This window comes from Bufo gargarizans, chromosome 1 (genome assembly GCF_014858855.1).
Source record: "Bufo gargarizans isolate SCDJY-AF-19 chromosome 1, ASM1485885v1, whole genome shotgun sequence".
Classification (NCBI taxonomy): Eukaryota; Metazoa; Chordata; class Amphibia; order Anura; family Bufonidae; genus Bufo; species Bufo gargarizans.
Genome location: NC_058080.1, coordinates 534464986 through 534478766, shown reverse-complemented (window position 1 = coordinate 534478766; position 13781 = coordinate 534464986). Strand labels below are relative to the sequence as shown.

The 13781-nt window shown below is 47.7% G+C and overlaps 1 protein-coding gene and 1 pseudogene across 2 annotated transcripts in view; both read right to left on the bottom strand.

Moving 5' to 3' along the window:
• LOC122934093 (probable N-acetyltransferase camello) overlaps positions 1-13781 on the bottom strand; it is a 29124-nt gene extending 15343 nt beyond the window's left edge. Inside the window, exon 1 of one of the 2 annotated variants that reach the window (XM_044289286.1) lies at positions 13310-13781. Coding sequence is in view for 1 of the 2 variants with exons in the window: in XM_044289273.1 (XP_044145208.1) it covers positions 6410-6466 (57 nt within the window). In the remaining variant the exon portion in view is untranslated. Of the gene's footprint in view, positions 1-6409; positions 6537-13309 lie in introns of those variants that run through there. The other variant, XM_044289273.1, reaches the window with a different exon arrangement.
• Positions 8758-9714, bottom strand: LOC122928647 (annotated as a pseudogene).

The following is a 13781-nucleotide window of genomic DNA, read 5'->3' as shown; positions in this document are numbered from 1 at the left end:
GCCTGCAGTAGAGCGTCCTCAGTAGTGTGCCTGCAGTAGAGCGTCCTCAGTAGTGTGCCTGCAGTAGAGCATCCACAGTAGTGTGCCTGCAGTAGAGCGTCCTCAGTAGTGTGCCTGCAGTAGAGCATCCTCAGTAGTGTGCCTGCAGTAGAGCGTCCTCAGTAGTGTGCCTGCAGTAGAGCGTCCTCAGTAGTGTGCCTGCAGTAGAGCGTCCTCAGTAGTGTGCCTGCAGTAGAGCGTCCTCAGTAGTGTGCCTGCAGTAGAGTATCCTCAGTAGCACTTCAGGACTTGAAATGTCTTGTAGAACTTCAGTTCCTGAGCAATGACCCCAGATCACATCTACACGGAGGGGACTACTTACAGCCACACATAAAATTAATCAGTATACAGCTTGTGTGCAGCCTCTGCCATGCTGGTAGTCACCTGTAGGTGCCACTGTTGGGAAGAAGTTTCTTCCCAGGACACAATATTTTCCAGGACAGCATGAAGAATAAAACCATCACATCAAAGACGCTCCTGAATACAGAAACATTCAATCCGACTTTGTAAAAGTTGCAAAAGGTGAATTACAAGCCAACAGTTAAAGTCTTCGTTAGGGAGGAGAGCCCCTTTAAATCTCTGAACTTCTTAATGGAACTGATATGAGACGGAGACCAGAGTTGGTTACTGGAACCTTGCATCATGAAAATAGTACTGACGAATCAGACAACAAGCCAGTGTCTCAGGCCTTCTCCACTCCACCCCAAGACCCCGACCTGAAGCCATCACTGGGGTGCACCAGTTTCTTCTCCACTGGAAGCTGCTGACTCTCAGACCGTCTTCCAGATCGAAGTCTTAAACTGGCCATAAACATAAGATATCTGCAATCTAACAGGAGTCCATCAATGAGTCTCCTCAAGGGAACAAGGATCCCCATAGGGGGATCAACAAGTTTCTCAGGTCATAAGCTTTGTTCCATTGGAGCTTTAGAAGTAGCCCGCAGGGGGAGTGCTGGCATACGGAGGATGGGAGTGGTAGTGGTGCCACAGAGTGTTAAAAGTTACTGACGGTGGCTATGCTCAGACTGGCACTCCCTGGGCATTGGATGGAGACAATGAATGGACTTCATTGTCTCCATCCAATGGGACTGTTCCCATTGTGTTATGCTGAGAGAAGAGAACGACGCCCCTTTTCACCATTACTTGCTCCTTTTCCAGTGGAACTGCCTAATATATGTATACATATAATGTATATTTTGCAAATGTAGATGTGTTTATCTGCTTTGCTTTATTGTCCTCATTACAGGTGCAGTATCCAGCTGTGCAGGGACCCTCCATGTTGCGCCGAGGACGGGCAACATTATAGCGTGGGGGTATGTAGTGTCCCACTAGGTATGGGTGGGCACTACACAAGGGTCAATTGGTGTGCGCGTTACTCCTACTCACAAGGAACAGAAATGTCATATTTAATTCTGCATTTAATGTATGTTTTAATGTGTTGTTATATGCAATGTACCCCTGTCTAATGCAGCAGCAGGCCTAGTTGGGTGTAGTTAGACATCCCAGACACTAGAGGGAGATAGGGAGCCCCTAGTATAAATGTCCAGGCCCAGATAGGGAGAGGGAGTGCAGAGTCAGGAGTCTGAGAAGACACAGGTTAAGAAGCCTGCTCCTGACATGCAGCTGGATAGCCCTGGCTGCTAGTGATGTCCAGGAGGCTGTTGAGAAGCTCCAGCTTGCCTGAAGAACAAGAGAGCCTAAGTTAGCTCTGAAGAGATACCCCAGTTGCAGGATTCAACCTCCTGGGAGAAACCAACAGTATCCACCTGATAGGAGGAGGCGTCCCAGGGTAAGCCAAGTGCCCCTGATAGGCAGAAGAACTTAGGAATCATAGCAAGCAGTATAATACCTGAGGAAGGAGGTAACCAAGGATATAAGCCACCCTTTTAGGCATCCGGGCCTTGGGAGTTATCAAGCCAGAGTAGGAGTTCTAGAAAGGACAGTGTGAACGTACAACCTGCTGCTGAGTGCTTGTGGAATTTACCCTCAGTGTAACTTGCATGACTATTGCCTGCCATACTTGTGAATAAGCCCCTTTTGTGGAACTGTAATAATCTAAAGACTGTACTACTCCCTGCTGTACAAAGTTGGATTGTCCAGTAAAGTTTATGTTTGGTTCACTACATACTTGTGTACCTTCATCATTCCAACCACCAACCGGCGTGCCACCGGCCAAAGGCACTGGCGTCACGAATACCACAGGGACCTTGCCCCAGGCACACAAAATACCTATAACATCCAGGGCACCTCAACTACCATCTGGCCTGGTCCCTATCTACAGAGCGTGCCCCAGAGGAACTGTGTCTACCTCTCCTTCACTGCCACGCGCCTGCCCAGGGTTCTTCAAATATAGTGAGTACCCTCGATTGCCCATAACTGTGACCTCACTTCGTCATACCCTGCAGGTCTGGCGTGTTTCATAAATTGGCGTCACGAACAGGATCCGAATATTCCTGCGCCATAGCGCCATAGTGCAGTAGTGTGCCTGCAGTAGAGCGTCCTCAGTAGAGCATCTGCAGTAGAGCGTCCTCAGTAGTGTGCCTGCAGTAGAGCGTCCTCAGTAGTGTGCCTGCAGTAGAGCGTCCACAGTAGTGTGCCTGCAGTAGAGCGTCCTCAGTAGTGTGCCTGCAGTAGAGCGTCCTCAGTAGTGTGCCTGCAGTAGAGCGTCCTCAGTAGTGTGCCTGCAGTAGAGCGTCCTCAGTAGTGTGCCTGCAGTAGAGCGTCCACAGTAGTGTGCCTGCAGTAGAGCGTCCTCAGTAGTGTGCCTGCAGTAGAGCATCCACAGTAATGTGCCTGCAGTAGAGCATCCACAGTAGTGTGCCTGCAGTAGAGCGTCCTCGGTAGTGTGCCTGCAGTAGAGCATCCACAGTAATGTGCCTGCAGTAGAGCATCCACAGTAGTGTGCCTGCAGTAGAGCATCCACAGTAGTGTGTCTGCAGTAGAGCGTCCTCGGTAGTGTGCCTGCAGTAGAGCGTCCTCAGTAGTGTGCCTGCAGTAGAGCATCCTCAGTAGTGTGCCTGCAGTAGAGCGTCCTCAGTAGTGTGCCTGCAGTAGAGCGTCCTCAGTAGTGTGCCTGCAGTAGAGCGTCCTCAGTAGTGTGCCTGCAGTAGAGCATCCACAGTAGTGTGCCTGCAGTAGAGCGTCCTCAGTAGTGTGCCTGCAGTAGAGCGTCCTCAGTAGTGTGCCTGCAGTAGAGCATCCTCAGTAGTGTGCCTGCAGTAGAGTGTCCTCAGTAGTGTGCCTGCAGTAGAGCGTCCACAGTAGTGTGCCTGCAGTAGAGTGTCCTCAGTAGTGTGCCTGCAGTAGAGCGTCCTCAGTAGTGTGCCTGCAGTAGAGCGTCCTCAGTAGTGTGCCTGCAGTAGAGCGTCCTCATTAGTGTGCCTGCAGTAGAGCGTCCTCAGTAGTGTGCCTGCAGTAGAGCGTCCTCAGTAGTGTGCCTGCAGTAGAGCGTCCTCAGTAGTGTGCCTGCAGTAGAGCATCCACAGTAGTGTGCCTGCAGTAGAGCGTCCTCAGTAGTGTGCCTGCAGTAGAGCATCCTCAGTAGTGTGCCTGCAGTAGAGCGTCCTCAGTAGTGTGCCTGCAGTAGAGCGTCCTCAGTAGTGTGCCTGCAGTAGAGCGTCCACAGTAGTGTGCCTGCAGTAGAGCATCTGCAGTAGTGTGCCTGCAGTAGAGCATCCACAGTAGTGTGCCTGCAGTAGAGTATCCTCAGTAGTGTGCCTGCAGTAGAGCGTCCTCAGTAGTGTGCCTGCAGTAGAGCGTCCTCAGTAGTGTGCCTGCAGTAGAGCGTCCTCAGTAGTGTGCCTGCAGTAGAGCGTCCTCAGTAGTGTGCCTGCAGTAGAGCGTCCTCAGTAGTGTGCCTGCAGTAGAGTGTCCTCAGTAGTGTGCCTGCAGTAGAGCGTCCTCAGTAGTGTGCCTGCAGTAGAGCGTCCTCAGTAGTGTGCCTGCAGTAGAGCGTCCTCGGTAGTGTGCCTGCAGTAGAGCGTCCTCAGTAGTGTGCCTGCAGTAGAGTGTCCTCAGTAGTGTGCCTGCAGTAGAGCATCCACAGTAGTGTGCCTGCAGTAGAGCGTCCTCAGTAGTGTGCCTGCAGTAGAGCGTCCTCAGTAGTGTGCCTGCAGTAGAGCGTCCTCAGTAGTGTGCCTGCAGTAGAGCATCCTCAGTAGTGTGCCTGCAGTAGAGTGTCCTCAGTAGTGTGCCTGCAGTAGAGCGTCCTCAGTAGTGTGCCTGCAGTAGAGCGTCCACAGTAGTGTGCCTGCAGTAGAGTGTCCTCAGTAGTGTGCCTGCAGTAGAGCGTCCTCAGTAGTGTGCCTGCAGTAGAGCGTCCTCAGTAGTGTGCCTGCAGTAGAGTGTCCTCAGTAGTGTGCCTGCAGTAGAGTGTCCTCAGTAGTGTGCCTGCAGTAGAGCGTCCTCAGTAGTGTGCCTACAGTAGAGCGTCCTCAGTAGTGTGCCTCCAGTAGAGCGTCCTCAGTAGTGTGCCTGCAGTAGAGCGTCCTCAGTAGTGTGCCTGCAGTAGAGTGTCCTCAGTAGTGTGCCTGCAGTAGAGCGTCCTCAGTAGTGTGCCTGCAGTAGAGCGTCCTCAGTAGTGTGCCTGCAGTAGAGAGTCCTCAGTAGTGTGCCTGCAGTAGAGCGTCCTCAGTAGTGTGCCTGCAGTAGAGTGTCCTCAGTAGTGTGCCTGCAGTAGAGCGTCCTCAGTAGTGTGCCTGCAGTAGAGCGTCCTCAGTAGCACTTCAGGACTTGAAATGTCTTGTAGAACTTCAGTTCCTGAGCAATGACCCCAGATCACATCTGCACGGAGGGGACTACTTACAGCCACACATAAAATTAATCAGTATACAGCTTGTGTGCAGCCTCTGCCATGCTGGTAGTCACCTGTAGGTGCCACTGTTGGGAAGAAGTTTCTTCCCAGGACACAATATTTTCCAGGACAGCATGAAGAATAAAACCATCACATCAAAGACGCTCCTGAATACAGAAACATTCAATCCGACTTTGTAAAAGTTGCAAAAGGTGAATTACAAGCCAACAGTTAAAGTCTTCGTTAGGGAGGAGAGCCCCTTTAAATCTCTGAACTTCTTAATGGAACTGATATGAGACGGAGACCAGAGTTGGTTACTGGAACCTTGCATCATGAAAATAGTACTGACGAATCAGACAACAAGCCAGTGTCTCAGGCCTTCTCCACTCCACCCCAAGACCCCGACCTGAAGCCATCACTGGGGTGCACCAGTTTCTTTTCCACTGGAAGCTGCTGACTCTCAGACCGTCTTCCAGATCGAAGTCTTAAACTGGCCATAAACATAAGATATCTGCAATCTAACAGGAGTCCATCAATGAGTCTCCTCAAGGGAACAAGGATCCCCATAGGGGGATCAACAAGTTTCTCAGGTCATAAGCTTTGTTCCATTGGAGCTTTAGAAGTAGCCCGCAGGGGGAGTGCTGGCATACGGAGGATGGGAGTGGTAGTGGTGCCACAGAGTGTTAAAAGTTACTGACGGTGGCTATGCTCAGACTGGCACTCCCTGGGCATTGGATGGAGACAATGAATGGACTTGTAGATTGCAATAAAATTTACTAAAATTGATGTTGAGGGTTGTAGTATAAGTAGCAGCAAAGGCACAGTTCAGGGATATTTCACAAATCATTTTTTCCCCCAATGGTGTTGCATAGGTTGCGCGTCTGTTGGTGTTAGTAGTCCCCTCGCTCTCTAATACACTTTTCCGTCTCTCCCAGTAACTACCGGCATGTAAATCCATTCTTACTGGTTCTTTCTGCAGTTTTCGAGCTGAGGGTGGAGATTAGATATGGATGGCCAGTCTGTCTCCAAGTCTCACAGCAGTAAAGTCTGAATGTCATAAACGAGCAGTATCTTACTGACGTGATTGCAAACCTTCTGAAGATATCTCTTCTTCTCTCGGTGTAGTTACTCTTCTCCAGTTCCAGGACTGGTGTTTTCCTGGGAAGGGCTTTGCTTCTTATAGGCCTAGTCATCAGGAGCCCTCCCTCCCTCACAGGTCTGGCTCCTAGCTTTGCTTATCTAAAAATACCTTATCATACACAAGCGATCTGCAGTGGATGAAGGCGGTGGGCAGCCAGGGAAGCAGCCTCCTGGTGCCATCCACTGGGCAGGCCACCGGGCTTGCTCTGGCCCTCTGCGCAGACTGTGACCTGAATTCCAGGTAGGCTTTCCTCATGTGTCTATAGGTCAGACACGTAGGCCCTTTAGGAGGAAGAAGGATCAGGCAGGAGGACGGGCCAAGCTGTCAAGCAGGCCGAAGTCTGAGCAGGTGGATAGAGTGAGCCCAGTGGTCAGACCCTCCCAGGGGATGTAAGAGGTAATCTGTATGTAAGAGGAGAGTCCCTAGATTGGCACCCACCTTTAAGAGTCTTTCATCTTCTGCATCTCCTGATCCTGAACCTATGCCACTGGACATGGTCCAATTATCTGAGGAGGAAAGTCGGCATAGACACAGCAAGACGTATTGATTGTATTGCGGAGCCAGAGCACACTATTTGCACACCGGCCCTCTCAAGACAGGAAACTCCAGAGCCTAGGCTCAGTCGGAGAGATGACCCAGGGTGAAGACAAGCTCTCTCCAAACTTATCACTTCCTGTGTCCTATGGTGAGATTTGGTTTTCTGTGTAGGCTTTCCTGGACTCTAGCTTATCAGGAAACTTCCTGCATTAGCGTGACTGTGTAAAGGAAAGTGCTGTTTACAGTGCTTTGAAAAAGTATTCATACCCCTTGAACTTTTCCATATTTTTTTACAATACACCCATAAACGGAATTTTATCTGATCGACCAACACAAAGTACAAATCTGTGTGAAATGAAAAGAAAATGATACATGGTTTTTAAAATGTTTAATAAATAAAAATCTGGACAGTGTGGCGTGCATATGTATTCAGGCTCCCTGAGTCGATACTTTGTAGGACCACCTTTCACTGTAACTACAGCTGCGGGTCTTTTGGGGTCTGTCTCCACCGGCATTGTACATCCAGAAGCTGAAATCTTTGCCCATTCTTTTTTGCATAATAGCTCATGCTCAGTCAGATTGGATGGAGAATTTTCCAGTCTTGCCACAGGTTCTCATTCGCATCTAGGTCTGGACTGTGACTGGACTATTCTAACACATGAAGATGCTTTGATCTAAACCATTCCATAGCTTTGGCTGGATATTGAGGGTTGTTGTACTGCTGGAAGGTGACCTCTGCCCCAGTCTCAAGTCTATTGCAGCCTCTACCAGGCTTTCCTCTAGGATTACCCTGCATTTAGCTCCATCCATCTACTCTGACCAGCTTCCCTGTCCGTGCTGAAAAGCATCCCCTGCAGCATGATGCTGCCACCACCATGTGTCATGGTGGGGATGGTGTGTGCAGGGTTAGGTTTCTGCCACGCATAGCATTTTGCATTAGGCCAAAAAGTTCACCTTTGGTCTCATCTAACCAGATCACCTTTTTCTATATGTTTGCTGTGTCCTCTACATGGCTTGTGGTAAACTGCAAATGGGACTTCTTATGGCTTACTTTCAGAAATGGCTTTCTTCTTGCCACTGTTCCATAAAGGCCAGATTTTTTTAGTACATGACTAATATTTGTCATGTGGACAGATTCTCCCACCTTAGCTGTGAATCTCTGCAGCTCCTTCACAGTGACTATGGGCCTCTCAGCTGCTTCTCTTAGTGCTCTCCTTTTGGGTGGTCAGTTTAGGTGGACGGCCATGTGTTGGCAGGTTTGCAGTTGTGACAAACTTCTTCCATTTTCAGATGATTGAACAGTGCTCCGTGAGATGTTCAGAACTTGGGATATTTTTTTATAACCTCACCCTGCTTTACACTTCTCCACAACTTTATCCCTGACCTGTCTGGTGTGTTCTTTAGTTTTCTTGATGCTCTTTCATCACCAATGTTCTCAAAGAAACCTCTGAGGCCTTCACTGAACAGCTGGAGTTATACTTAGAAGACATTACACACAGATGGACTCTATTTACTAATGAGGTGACTTCTGAAGGTGATTGGTCACACTGGATTTAATTTAGGGGTATCAGAGTACAGGGGCTGAATACAAATACATGCCACACTTTGCCAATCATTACAGACAATTAATTCCTCACTTTTCCACTTTACTGTCCCTATTTCTGCCCTTAACTGGAACAGGGTGAATGCCAAAGTGTGGTGTCCTAAAGCTGCATCGGCTTTCCGGTCTCCCAAGCAAGCCTTCTCCTGTGGAACTATACTTCATGTAATGTAACGTGAATTCAAAAGTTTAAGAATGAATAAGCTTATGCAGGCTAAGTGAATAAATATATTTACTAAGTGTGATTACATATAAGAAAAAGTAAATATATCACTAGCCTAAATATGCAATATTATGGGGTGAGACTCCGTTGATCATGCTGTCTACCACGTTATAGCACATGGCCGACAACCCAGGGTGTAGAAGAGATAGGGAAAATCAATACTTACATCCTACCTAGAATGAAGTTCTAGGTGGAGTCCCCCGAATGTATGTGTGTCACAGAGTTTAAACCCTTTAACCTCTCCTCCAGTGTGCAGCACGCGTGTGTCTTCACTCAGGAATGTGGCATTATCAGCACAATGGGGGATGGGTACTACATTACAAGGCACATCATTACACAGAATCTACAGGTGAAACTCCAAAAATATGAGTGCAAAAGTTCATTAATTTCAGTAATGCAACTTACTTAGAACATTCTGGACACAAGTTAGGTCCTAATATCATACGTGTAATAGGTGGCAGTCACATCTGCCAGTCTTCCGATTGGACCTGTGACCGGCTTGGATTTAGTTTTCCTAAAGCCTACGTTCAGATAGAGATTATGAGCTGCATGTTGCATGTTTGATGTATTTCAAGTCACACGTTCATATCCACATTGACGGCCAAAGTCAATGACGTGTGTGCAAAGCCTTCTAGCAACCCCCTTGTGCCGATGCTCCTTGGCCACAGACAGTCGTCTCAGTTCCACTTCATGGGGAGATCCTTGGACAGGTTTAACACCAACCATACCAACAACTCGACCATTGACTGCTGCCACCCAAAAGCAGGGGTTCTGGACAGACATGTAGGACTCTTCAATGTACTGTAAGGGCTCATGCACACGACCGTATGTATTTTGCGGTCTGCAATAAACTGAACCGCAAAAAATACGGATGACATCAGTGTGCATTCTGTATTTTGTGGAACGCAACAGCCGGCCCTTCATAGAACAGTCCGTAATGCGGACAATAATAGGACATGCTCTATTTTTTTGCAGAACAGAAATACGGACATACGGAAACAGAATGCACACAGAGTAACTTCCGTTTTTTTTGCAGACCCATTGAAATAAATGGTTCCGCATACAGTCCGCAAAAAAACCCCAGAATGGACACGGAAAGAAAATACGTTCGTGTGTATGAGCCCTAAGTCTGACTTGTGGACCTTCTTTATAATCTTCTGAAAGACTAATACAAGAAGAAGGCAAGCTCCGGTCAACCACACCCAACGAAGACACAAGGAAAGACCTGAAGACCAAGCAGAAGGTGACGGACAACACAAGGATAGTTGTGTGAACCTGACAAAGCCTCAGCAGGTACATGCCGGTACTGGGAAGGTAGTCCATTATCCCCCGGGCAACATCATAGTCTCTGTTCTGGTAGGTTCTTATCAAGACGTCCACCATCGTCTGTAATGCATTAGACACAGAACAGTCAATATTTGCACCCAGCCATGTAGTGCATGGGCACCAATGCCAGAGGTGGGGCAGTGGTCAGCATCGCGGAGTGGGGGGCGTGACTGGTGGAGAAAACTGAGCGTAGCGATTGAAATGCCCCACTTGCATCAATAAGCTGATTTACATAACAAATGTGAATGCCGCCCCCCCCCCCCTTTAGTGCTTCTGGCCTGTATTATAATGCCTCTCCCATAGTTCCCCATGTATTATAATGCCCCCACTTGTATGCCCCCTGCATCATAATGCCCCCACTTGTATGCCCTCTGCATCATAATGCCCGTGTTATAATTTCTCCTTGTAGTGCTCCCTGTTTTATAATGCCCCCACTTTAGTGCCCTTTGTATTTTATTACCCCCTGTAATATAATAGCTCCAGTAGTGTCCATCCTGCAATATGATGTCCTTCCTCTGGTACTCGCGCCATTATAATTTCTCTCCTGTTGTGCTTTAGCCTGTATTATAATGGCAATACAGTCGAAGACTGAGGCGGCTACAAGAGCCAATTGTTGTTCACCCTCATAGGCTTTAGGGGAGGGAGCTGTGACAGAAAGGACACTCCCACAGCCTATGATGGGAGAGATCAATGCAGCAGAAAGGACACATCCCCAGTTGTGATAGGGATATAGCAACAGCAGAAAGGACACATCCCCAGTTGTGATTGGGATATAGCAGCAGCAGAAAGGACACATCCCCAGTTGTGAGAGGGATATACCAGCAGCAGAAAGGACACATCCCCAAGTGGGATAGGGATATAGCAGCAGAAAGGACACAGACCCTGAGCTGTCTGCCCGAAATAAATCTAGCAGAGAAAATGGAGCAGTGAGTGTGGAGACCTCTGGATCCGTGTGAGGTGCAGGGCCGGTTCTAGCTTTGTTAGACGGAGATTGTCCTATCCTATGTGATGTCTGACTTTCATTTTTACCCCGGTAAGGGGTGAAATCTGTGGTTAAAATCCACAGCACTCCCACAACATAATAGGCACGCAGCAGATTTGAAATCCACAGCATGCAGGATTTTTTCTGCAGATTTTTGACAGCGTCCCCCGCCCCCCCCCCCCCCCCCCCCCCCGACGCTCCAAAAATGTTATTATTCAACCCATGACGGTGGTAGGTATACAAAGTAAAGTCATCATCTGACTGTGAGACTAGGCTGCACCGAGGGCATGATCACAAGACTGAGGGTGTCACACGCAGGGACTACAGCGTCCACCCGGACACACATTATGACTACACGGTCCTCATCTGGAGATTTACGTGTTCACACCTGCGCTGCCGACACCGTCATAAATCTCTATCTGGGTCATATCTGATGGGAACATAGCGCAGCATGCAGAGTTCTTCTTCCCGTCAGTCTGGTGGAACTGTGGTGGACGCCATAAAGCCAATAGGAGTCCATCATATGACAAGAAACCAAAAATGGCCGTACATGTGACCTCAGCCAGACAAATTACATAAACATATCGGGGGTCATTAATCAAAGACCACCACCGTCTCTCATAGTCCCTCTGCTGACGGACCATGCGCCTAATTTATCTCTCAGAGTCCATGCGCTGAAGTGAAATCTATTCCAACCCCGGATGGGAGTTGTGTTCAATCATCTGTTTCCCAAATGAAAATGTTGGTGAATTTGCCGGGTCGATGGCCGCCCCCACCACGCCATAGTGGTGACAACAGCGTAAAAATACTAAATATGTCACATAGGTGTCCAAAAAGTCCAAAACAAGACTGAAAAACATGACTACACTGTAGTGTACAGTCATACATGGCACAGGATTACATACATACATTACACACATACATGACACAGGCATACATTCATGTAACACACACAGATACATGGGCAGTATGGTCCATCAGTCTACCAGACAAAAATTTTTACCCACAAATTTCGATGGAATCTGCAGTGGAGGCCGCTCAACGGACCCCCTGAAGCAGATGTCAACAAGCCCGTACACAAGCACAGACGTATATACACACACACAGATTACACAAGCAGTCATACATATACACACACACAGATTACACAAGCAGGCAGACATATATACACACAGATTACACAAGCAGTCATACATATACACACACACAGATTACACAAGCAGGCAGACATATAAATACACACACAGATTACACAAGCAGGCAGACATATATACACACAGATTACACAAGCAGTCATACATAGACATACAGATTACACAAGCAGGCAGACATATATACACACAGATTACACAAGCAGTCATACATAGACACACAGATTACACAAGCAGGCAGACATATACACACAGATTACACAAGCAGGCAGACATATATTTACACAGATTACACAAGCAGGCAGACATATATACACACAGATTACACAAGCAGTCATACATAGACATACAGATTACACAAGCAGGCAGACATATATACACACAGATTACACAAGCAGTCATACATAGACACACAGATTACACAAGCAGGCAGACATATATACACACAGATTACACAAGCAGGCAGACATATATTCACACAGATTACACAAGCAGGCAGACATATATACACACAGATTACACAAGCAGTCATACATATATACGCACAGATTACACAAGCAGGCAGACATATATACACACAGATTACACAAGCAGCCATACATATATACACACAGATTACACAAGCAGGCAGACATATATACACACAGATTACACAAGCAGGCAGACATATATACACACAGATTACACAAGCGGGCATACATATATACACACACACAGATTGCACAAGCAGTCATACATATATACACACACACAGATTGCACAAGCAGTCATACATACACACACAGATTACACAAGCGGGCATACATATATACACACACAGATTACACAAGCGGGCATACATATATACACACAGATTACACAAGCGGGCATACATATATACACACACAGATTACACAAGCAGTCATACATAGACACACAGATTACACAAGTGGGCATACATATATACACACACACAGATTACATAAGCAGTCATACATATACACACACAGATTACACAAGCAGTCATATATATATACACACACAGATTACACAATCAGTCATACATATATACACACACAGATTACACAAGCAGTCATACATAGACACACAGATTACACAAGCAGTCATACATATATTACACACACATACACTTGTATACACGTAGATTACTAAGACACACCATGGGGAGAGGGTCATCAATCTTCTTCTTCATCTACGTCAGGACGGTCCATGCAAGGGGTGCACCACCAATGAGGCTAGGTGAGGCAACGAGGTATGGGCAAGATAGGGCAGCTGAAAGGCCATGGGCAATGAGCGCTTTCATTGTGACAAAGGGGCTATATAAAAATTTGCCATGGGGGGGGGCAGCCTTTTTAAGTTTTCACCTCAGGCAGCAGTGAGCCTATGAACACCCCTGGGTCTATGATGGAGTAATCTGCGGCAGCCCTGGGCGGATATCCTCTCCCAGTTCCTGTATATAGCATGTTACATAGGCATACGTACATATACACACACATATATTACACAGGTACACACTCACCTTCTGTGCAGACTAGACTCCAGCGTAGGTCAATCCATGGAAGATCTACTCGGGAGGACATCTTCTCCTCAGCCCAGCAGTGCAGACTCTCTTCTCTGTTCCGACTGCCAATGTACCAGGACAGGTAAGAGGAGCTCAGCGGGGGAAGGGGGCGTTATTAAGGAAGCACTGGGGAGGCTCCTTAAAGGGGATGTCTCACCTCCACAATCCACTTTATATCCATTCCTTGGCCTCCAGTAAACGTTTCTTGAATATACTTTCATTTTCAAATGTGGATGTAACTCCTGTAAATGTCATGTTTATAACCCCGTTTTTAGGGGTTACGGCCACTGCTGTAATGTCCGGAGTGGTGGCCGCAAAAGCGCAGTTATTATCTATCCTCCGGCTGCAGAGATGGCCGGGTTTCGTGGGAGCGAGCGTGCACAAACACTTGCGCATGTGCCTTCTCTCCCGGCCCTGGCCACCTCGCATG